This window comes from Rhinopithecus bieti, unplaced genomic scaffold (genome assembly GCF_001698545.2).
Source record: "Rhinopithecus bieti isolate Rb0 unplaced genomic scaffold, ASM169854v2 scaffold_6945, whole genome shotgun sequence".
In the NCBI taxonomy this organism is placed as follows: Eukaryota; Metazoa; Chordata; class Mammalia; order Primates; family Cercopithecidae; genus Rhinopithecus; species Rhinopithecus bieti.
This window is the reverse complement of record NW_016805531.1, coordinates 897,788-907,693: the sequence shown is the minus strand read 5'-3', so window position 1 is coordinate 907,693 and position 9,906 is coordinate 897,788. Positions and strand designations below refer to the sequence as shown.

The following is a 9,906-nucleotide window of genomic DNA, read 5'->3' as shown; positions in this document are numbered from 1 at the left end:
TATATATATATATTTTTTTTTTTGAGACGGAGTCTCGCTCTGTCGCCTAGGCTAGAGTGCAGTGGCCGGATCTCAGCTCACTGCAAGCTCCGCCTCCCGGGTTTATGCCATTCTCCCGCCTCAGCCTCCCGAGTAGCTGGGACTACAGGCGCCCGCCACCTCGCCCGGCTAGTTTCTTATATTTTTAGTAGAGACGGGGTTTCACCGTGTTAGCCAGGATGGTCTCGATCTCCTGACCTCGTGATCCGCCTGTCTCAGCCTCCCAAAGTGCTGGGATTACAGGCTTGAGCCACCGCGCCCGGCCAGGCTGCTGTTCTTAATGTAAAGCTGGTGTCACTTCATGCGACTGTAGTGCACAGCTCTGTTATCATGGTCTTAGTATCTGTGCAAATTCAACTACGAAACGCAAGCCTTTCTATATAAAGAGGAAGATTTTCCTTCTTTAAACTGATTGCAAGCATGAATCGGTAAACAGTAGCATAAAATTTTTGCTAGACTGTTACATTCTCAAATGAAACAAAATAATGGACAATAGATATAGACTAGAAGCAATGGCTTTCATTAAAGTGGCCTCTAGACACTGTGTCTACGTTTCATTTAATTTGACAATAGCTTTTATATATTGACCAGTACTGCGCCAACAGCATTGTATACATTATATCTAATTTACCTAAAACTATATTAAATAACATGAAAATTTAAGCTTTCTTCAGGGTAAGGCCTAAAATAATCCACCACTGCACATGACACAGTTAGTTAGAATTTGGAGCACTGAATTCTAGAGACCTCTTTCTTATAGGGAATGAAGGCTGTTCCATGAGATTAACTTCTCCTTTCTTTTTTATTTTATTTTATTATTTATTTATTTATTTTTATTATTACACTTTAAGTTCTAGGGTACATGTGCACAACATGCAGGTTTGTTACATATGTATACATGTGCCATGTTGGTGTGCTACCATTTGACCCAGCTATCCCATTACTGGGTATATACCCAAAGGATTATAAATCATGCTGCTATAAGACACATGCACACATATGTTTATTGCAGCACTATTCACAATAGCAAAGACTTGGAATCAACCCAAATGTCCATCAGTGACAGACTGGATTAAGAAAATGTGGCACACATACAACTTCTCCTTTCTTAAGCATCACTGCCTCTGGGTTGAATTTCAAAGTGCTCAGCTTAGCCAAACAATGGTATTACCCTCTTTTTAGTTAAAACGTAATACAGAACTATCTTACGTTTCTTTTCACTACTGCCAGACCATCATCCCTGACCAAGTCCTATATTTATAATGGAAGCTAAAAATAAAGCTTGAACCATAGACACACAAAGCTAAGCACCATTTGTACCAAGAAGCCATATGGGGAGTCGAGAGTTTAAACACTGTGCCATTTATCAGAATGGACCCCTAGCCAGGCTTTATGTAAGGAGTAGCATAGTGAAAATGAAAACATTCCAGCTTCATGCTTCTTCTCATAATTTGGCTAGCATCTGTTATTTCTGAACCAACAATAATATTATTGCCCTTATCCTACATATCAATAAATGTGAAATAGCATTATTGGCCAGTTTGAAACAATAATAAATATATTTTGGTGTTTTCCTGAAATATGTTGACATAATTAAGAGGAGGAGCTGCACATTTGCCACAGGGCCAATCTGCAAATATTTTAATGTTTGTTTTAAGTCATAAGAGCTTGCCAAACTGGTTTTTGGAATTAAAGACTGTTATTTATAAAGAAATTATTCAGTTACCTAATTCAAGCTCACCATGGTTTCCACTATGTTTTAAATTATGTTGTATGCCATAATCTGTTAAATTAATGTAAGTAACTAGAGTAAAACTTTATCATATCATTCCATGGACTTAATGTCATTGCCTCATATTTGAAAATACCAACTAAACACTTATAAACTGAACACAATGTCATTACCACAGAGTAACTTCTTCCATTTGGCATTTAATAGGATAGTCTCCTACAAATATTGTGAAAACATTTTCTCATGTGCTATTGGTAATAGACAAACAACACTTTGCAAACGGTTTCATTATCACTTCGTAAGATTTGCTAAGCCCCACGAACGAAGATTCATTTGGACTAACACAACTTAATACATGAAAAGTGCTCCTATTTAAGGCACTGGAAGACTAGTGAGAATTGATGAAATATATGAATTGTAGGATGTGTTCCTTTAAAGAGCAATTCCAGTTATAAACCGTAAATGAAGTGTTGGCAAAGGAGGTTATTGGAAAAGGCTTGCTTCGGTCAAGGACCATGAATATTTGGTAATTAGCATGTTCAGTAATTTGATATGAAAATGTGATTTTTAACCTCATAAAAAATGTGTTATTTACAGTGTTAATTTATTCAATACACCTTTTTTCCCCCAACAGGTCAAGAAAAAACCTTCAACTTGGATCCAATATAAATGATGACAAGTTTCAAAGAAGTGGTAGCTAAATTAATGAAAAATGTTATGCAAAATGCTTTTTAATATAGTTAAAATGTATGAGTTTTAAAACACGTATCTATAATTATGATACCAATCTCTTAACTACTTAATTTTTTATTGTTCTACTTGAACAAACACACCTGTACAGCCAGTTTTTCCTTTTTTGCCAGAATAGCCCATATCACAGTGGCAGATAAATGAGCCTTTCGTGTTTTCACAGGTTCCACTTAGGCAGATGTTTGGATTCAGGTCACACTCATTGACATCTGTAAAACATAGATATTATTAATACATGTAGCTATTTGATATCATTGCATACTTTCCCCCTGAGATAAAATAACTATGACACTATTAAATTTTAGAGGCCAATTTACATTTGCTCTTCATTCTTTACATTGCAAGCTCATCATTCAGACTGGCTTTCATCTGGCCCATAAGCAGCCAGCCAGGTAATCAAACAAACGGATGGACTCCGTGCTGAGTTTAGAGCTCGTTTATGTGACAGTCTAGAAAACTTTTTAGAACAGCATACTTTGTTGCAGGATGAAAAGTTTAATTCAGTCTGCATGATGCTAATAATTTAGTTTTCATATTTTGAAAGACAGGATAGATGAACTGGTTGCCTTAGTGTAAGCAGTTAAGGATTTCACTTCTTTTCCAAACTAAAAATTATTTATTTTTTATGACATTCATTTTAATTTCTAGGACTTCCAAAATTTTCAGCAAAGGCTTTCAGAAGATAAATGTGATAAAAATTTAAATATAATCAATACTAGAGTCTTGCTTCTGGCCAGGATAGAATAACAGGGATTAAAATTACATTCTCAAATGAAACAACCAAAAAGTGGACAAGAGATACTTTTGAAAATGGTTTTCTAGACATTGGACATTAGGCAACAAAAGACAGTGATCCCTGAGAGAAAGAAAACAAACTAGGTGAATTCTACAATTGCCCCAGATTACTGAAGAGGGAAGTTTTAACTCCATGGCATAAGCAGGGGGTACCAGATGGAACTAGCCAGTGTCCCTGAGTTGAGGAGATGAATCTGGGTATCTGGAAGGCTGAGGTAGTTAGGGTTCATAGGGCAGAGTAAAGGACAGGAGAGAGAGCTACACAGAAGAAAGCAACACCAGAGATCTGCCAAAAGTCTTCCTCAAGTATTCAGATGAGTAGTGACCAGCACATTCATGTAAAGAAACAAATTACTCAAGGCTGGGGAAAGCACTACCGAAGAAAATGAGAGGGAAGAATCCTCAAAGTTCACAGGGGTCTGGAATTGTGCCTGTTCCCACTAGTCAGACTGGAAAACCTCATAATTCACAGGGAATCGGGTAGAATATCCAGAAGGGTCTTGCTTCACTAACAGAGCAAAATTACCCCCTAGACTAACATAGCTTAAAAGCTTAAAAGCAAGACTTTGAAAGGGATCTCTATGTTTCCAAGTAATTTATACTTCAGAACAAAGTTCAAAATATTTCTAGGAATACAAAATATCTAGCACTCAGCAAGACAAAATTTACAATATCTGGCATCCAATAAAAAATTACCAATCACTCAAGGAAGCAGGAAAACATGACCCAAAATAAGGAAGAAATTCAATTTATTCAAATGACCCAGAACTAATGCAGATGATAGAATTAGGAGACAAATACACTAAAAGTTATTATAACTGTATTCCGTGTGTTCAAACAGCTAGAGGAATTATTGAACTTATTATGCAGAGACCCAGAAGATATGAAAAAATACCCAAGTCCAACTTTTAGAAGTGAAAACTACAACACCTGAGATGAAAAATACACTGTATGTGAGGAAAGTCAGATTAGATATCATAGAAAAACAGTTTATCAAATTTGAAGGCAGAACAATAGAAACTACACAAAACAAATAGATCAGTTCTAAAGTTTACTGCATTCTTGTCAGAGGTAAATTTTGTTTGCCTTTAGTCAAGCATTTAAAAGCCTACACTCTAGTCACAACAGAATGAGGGTTAAGTGGACAAAAGTAACGGACAGGCATTAAATGTCCATCTGGAGCTGACAGTCAGTCAGTCCACATAACGTATCTGACAAGAGTACCATTTAATAGTCACAAGAAAGCTCTCTTTGGAATGCTGGTTAAAATATGAGTATTGTGCCCCTAAATAGCCTTACTTTTCCTATGGAATCTTTCTATCAATGACCCAAACTAACTTTATGTAATTTAACAGTGCTTATAACTAACAAGACAAGATGAAACATTCTGTCTTCTTTGCTTACCGACACAAGTCTTCATGTCTTCAGATGCCATGAATCCGTCATAACACAAGCACCTGTACTCTCCAGGGATATTTGTGCACTGACCACCATCACAGATATTGGGATTATCTTCACACTCATCGATGTCTGCAAAGAATAAAACCAACAACCACAGGTTGTTGATATTGGTTCCATTATTCATGGAGAAAACATTAACTGACCCAAGCCAAATAAACTTAGCCTACTAGCATAAGACTATTAACACTCAAATCCAAATGAAGCTTTGCATAAACTAGTCCATTGGGTTATCCTTGGTAAAAAAAGGAAAAAATAATTTTCAATATTTATAATATACTGTTCAAGGGCAAAGTCCACACCTGCTTAAAAGGTTATTATTTATTTAAAATCTTTATCTCATTTAATTTATCATTCAAAAATCATTATAAATCTTATTTTCCTTATTGTCAAATTATAAATGCCTGAAGTCTATCAAGTGTTTTAGCAATATTTTAAGGTAAGAAACACTTGAAATAATCATACCTACTTAGATGCTCTTAGTAATAATATTTACTTTCAACAATTTTTTTCTTTTTTTCTTCTTTTTCTTGAGATGGACGTCTCACTCTGTCACCCAGGCCCTGGAGTGCAATGGCGTGATCTGGCTCTTGCAACCTACCGCTCCGGGCGTTCAAGTGATTCTCCTGCCCCAGCTCAGCCTCCCGAGTGGCTGGGATTACATACATGTGCCACCACATCCAACTAGCTTTGCATTTTTAGTAGAAATGGGGTTTCACCATGTTGGTCAGGCTGGTCTTGAACTCCCGATCTCAGGTGATCCGCCTGCCTCAGCCTCCCAAAGTGCTGGGATTAAAGATGAGCCACCGTGCCTGGCCTTATTTTCAACAATTTTTATAGCCAAATTTATATCTAGATTTTCAGGGACATTTTCTAGGTCAGTAAAATAATTTTGGCTCCTAAATCCAAACTCTCTTCTTAAGCCAAGCCAAAATCAAAGCCTATGTTATTACCCACTTTGTTTCTCACCTCTACCTGGCTCACAGCTCTCGCAGCCAGGGTGATACAAAAGGAAGTATAAATTAGACTACTGGTTCTCAAACTTTAGCATGCATCCAAATCATTTGGAGAGCTTGTGAAAACACAAATTACTGAGATCTACCCCAGTAGTTTGTGATACAGTAGATCTGGAATGGGGCCTGAGATTTTACATTTTTTAACAAGTTCTCAGGTGATGCTGTTGCTGATGGTTCAAGGAATAAACCTGGAGTTGCACTGAATTAGACCAAAACATCAAAAGTCTGGTCAATGAAGGAAAATGTATTTTACATTCCACTTATTATGTGCCAGGTACTATGGTAAGCTCTGTAAATACTATTTTATGCAGGCAATTTGAACTCCATTTTATAGATGAGGATTCTAATACTAGGTATATTGATCAAGGATACAGTTAAAATATATGACAAACAAGGGTTTGAACTCAAGCCTGCTTGACTCTAAAGCCTGGGCCCTAAACTACTTTACTTAGGAACCTACTGACAGATTCAACATGAGGCTAGAACCTACTCACCGGTACATGATCTCTGGTCAGGCATTAGTGCAAATCCCGGCTGACAGCTACATTCATAGCTGCCTTCAGAGTTTGTGCAGAAGGTTTCACAACCACCATTCATTATGCTGCATTCATCAATGTCTAAGAGAAATGAAAATAAAATCACCTTCTGGTATGGTTTGGATGTCTGTCCCCTCCAATACTCACGTTGAAATTTAATTGCCATTGTAACACTATTCAAGAGGCAGGACCTTTAAAAGAGGTAATCACCCTATGAGGGCTCTACCCTCATGGTGGGATCGGTGCTGTAATAAAAGAGCAAGTTCAGCCCCCTCTTGCTCTCTTTCACCCTCATGCTCTCTGCCATGGGATAATGTAGGAAGAAGGACCATGCAGAATCCTGGCATCTTGATATTGGATTTCCCACCCTCCAGAATTGTGAACTAATAATTTCTGTTCATTACAAATTACCCAGTTTCAGGTATTATGTTCTAGTATCACAAAAATGGGTTAACACACCTCCCTCTGTGTTTATGGGCATGGCACATTTTTAAAGTTTCCAGGCATAGGTCAAATAAAGGGGGGAAAGCACTTTTTAGGGCAACTGGCAGTCACTGTTTGATTCCTTCAACAAACATTAATGACATACCTACTATGTGCTAGAGATGAGAATCTAATAATGAATGGGACAGACACAATCCATGCCTTCAAAATGATTACACTGCGGCCAGGAGAGAGATGAACAATTAATTGCACGATGCATGATGTGACATTTGCAATGCAGGAGAAGTATTGGGTGCTAGGAGAACACATCTCAGTTATGATAACAGGCACATGGATGAAATTCTCTTAGCCACAGATTCACTTACAAACTTGAAATTCAGTTTGATTGGCTGAGGTTCCAATCTTTTTCAATAACCTGAGTTGAAGTTCTGAGTTGTCCTGGGCCATGTTTCAGAAAAATTTGGGCTGATTTATGGTTTTGGGTGGAAACCATGTGAGACTTGGCAGTTCCACATGGTGTACACCCCAAACCAGGCAAAAACTGGCAGTTTCTACAAAGTTTCACTTTGACTCGGGGCACAATAAAGCCACAGGACTGTCTGTGCCACTCTTCACAGCACGACTAAACCTACAGAGGGCTGACCACAAAGCAAAATTCTTGTCCCACAAAAACCCATCTTTAAGGAGTGCCAGGCATAGCCTCAACTGCAGTGTAAGATATGAACATTCCATGGTCTTCTTTCCAATAGCTATTTTTTGAAATCTTTTAGCCAATCTAAACCACATAAGGGCAGAGATTTCACCTTAGCTTTTTTGTCTTTTCCACAGCACTCACCGTGTTTAGTTTATTTCAGGTGGTCAGTTACCACTTGTTAATGTGCACTGGTATGCGCATGTGTAGACAAAGCACGTGCTACTACTGTTCCCCATCCAAACGGCATGGGTCAAATTATGTTTATTAGAGCTAAAACATCCTATGTCCTTCATTTAACTGGCTCTTTAAACAGATAATGGAGATGAGATCCAAAGATCGTGAGCCACTATAAAAAGAATATTGCAGGGAAACAAGAAAGATAAGTAAAAGTAGTGATGAAAACAAAACTCAGAGTACACTGAGTGTTTTGGGAAGAGATGAAATAAAATAAAATAAAATATACAGCTTACCAACACAAAATAGCCTATCGGGAGTTGAATGGTAGCCAGGGTTGCAGGTACACTGATACTTCCCTATGAGGTTCACGCAGCGGCCATTGGGGCACAGGTGCGCACTCAGCTCACACTCATTGATGTCTGTTGGGAAAATAAGAAGAACAAACACCCAAACATAAGCTTCCGACTCCGGCAGCGATGTCGTTCAAACAACTGACCTCAAGTCAATGGTGTGAAAGTCTTCCTCCTTACCGATACACGCGGAGATGTTGGGGGACAGCTGATGGCCAGGCGGGCATTCACAGCGGTAACTTCCCTCTGTGTTATGGCAAACACCACCTCGGCACAGGAGAGGATCTCTCTGACACTCATCGATATCTGCGAAATGGAAATGACTCTGTGAAAGGTGGGGGCCTCATCTCCTCTACCAGACCAGAGCACCCCCTCCCCTGCCCGTTGCTGGGTGTCCATCTTGACCTCCTTGTCTCAAGGTGTGACAACTCTCTGGTGCTATTCATACACCAGGGCTTCCTGCAGGATCAGACTAAAGCCAAAATGCAGCCAAACTCTTGGTTTATTTTCTTCTCCTGCACTACCCTGCTTTCCTCACTTCCTGACAAGTACCTTCTGACAGAACTTGCTCACAGAAAGAAATGACACTTTTGCAAGAATCTCCACTTCCAACTTTGTTTCTAGGAAACCAGACCTAAAGCAACGAGCTTATCAATTGCCTATTCTAGAAGTGTTGGACAGACATCCTGTAAAGGGACCTCTACTACAGCTTCTGTTTCAATTGTCCTCTCTTCCCCCCGGGTATCCATCCTAGGTGTTAAACTCACTTCTCAAGGACCCACAACTGGTCTCCACCATCACCCACAAACCCACAGCATGAATTCCCTCATTCTTTCTACCTCAGTCTCCCTCTGTTGCAGACTGATTCCTAACTCACTGGTCTCGAGCCCAGTGCACTGGGGCAGCAGGAAGAACCTGGGACGTAGGCTATGAGCCATCAAAGCTTCATGGAATCCTTCTCTTTCTGTGTTGATCACATGATTCCAAACTTACCCATGCAGTTCTTCATCATCATGAATCCACTTTCATAGCCTTCGTCACACTTGCATTCGAAGTCCCCAGGGGTGTTCACACACTGGCCTCTGCCACAGAGGTCAGGAGATATGCGGCATTCGTCAATGTCTGCACGAAAACAGCAAGTGGCAGCAAATGAGTCTCAGGACAGCCTTAATTCTTGCGGCAATATGTTAAGGATAAAGAGTTTTAAAGGATGTCCCCTCTCCTGGCCCTTGAGGCTCATTCACTGACCTGTGCAGTTCCTTTCTTCGGAATCAAGAGCAAAACCGCTGTCACACCTGCACTTAAAGCTGCCGATGGTGTTTCTGCACTTGCCATGGGTGCAGAGGCTGGGAATCATCTTGCACTCATTGATATCTTCAAGAATAAGAAAATGTGGGGCAAAATAAGTTGATGAGCAACCAGTCAGGAGGTCTCAGTGCCCACCATTTTAAATCCTGAAGGTTGGAAGTTCTTGATTTAAGATCTTGGCAATACACATTTCAAAGAATGTGTGATGATCCATGAGACATATGACTTTGTAAACATTTCTAGCCTTTTAAATTTCTACATTTTATAAAGCATTGTTAAAGAAGCAAAGAATGTGTCTATTCAGACTTCTAGGGCCCAGTACACTGCCTGATACATAGTGAGTACTTAACCACTACTTGCTGAATGAATAGATAATATGTTCTAAACCACTAGTATCTATATTTAAAGCACATAGAACATTATTAGAATATATTATCCTACAGCTATCAATTGACTGTGTAGCAGAAGGACATATTCACGTAATACTGTTTGGTGCTTTTTTGGATATGCCAAAAAAAAATTTCAAAGATATAACTTATAATTTAAATTATTTGCCAATAATTTGTACAATTTAGAAATATTTTCTCAATGTTATCTTAAATTTTCT

General features: G+C 38.9%; 1 protein-coding gene across 1 annotated transcript in view; it reads right to left on the bottom strand.

The window, feature by feature from the left end:
* FBN1 (fibrillin 1) overlaps positions 1–9,906 on the bottom strand; it is a 247,051-nt gene that overhangs the window by 79,323 nt on the left and 157,822 nt on the right. Inside the window, exons 25-31 of the mRNA XM_017872776.1 lie at positions 9,240–9,365; positions 8,985–9,113; positions 8,172–8,297; positions 7,935–8,060; positions 6,285–6,407; positions 4,721–4,846; positions 2,605–2,730 (exon numbers count right to left, since the gene is read on the bottom strand). Of these exons, the coding sequence (XP_017728265.1) occupies positions 2,605–2,730; positions 4,721–4,846; positions 6,285–6,407; positions 7,935–8,060; positions 8,172–8,297; positions 8,985–9,113; positions 9,240–9,365 (882 nt within the window). The remainder of the gene's footprint in view (positions 1–2,604; positions 2,731–4,720; positions 4,847–6,284; positions 6,408–7,934; positions 8,061–8,171; positions 8,298–8,984; positions 9,114–9,239; positions 9,366–9,906) is intronic.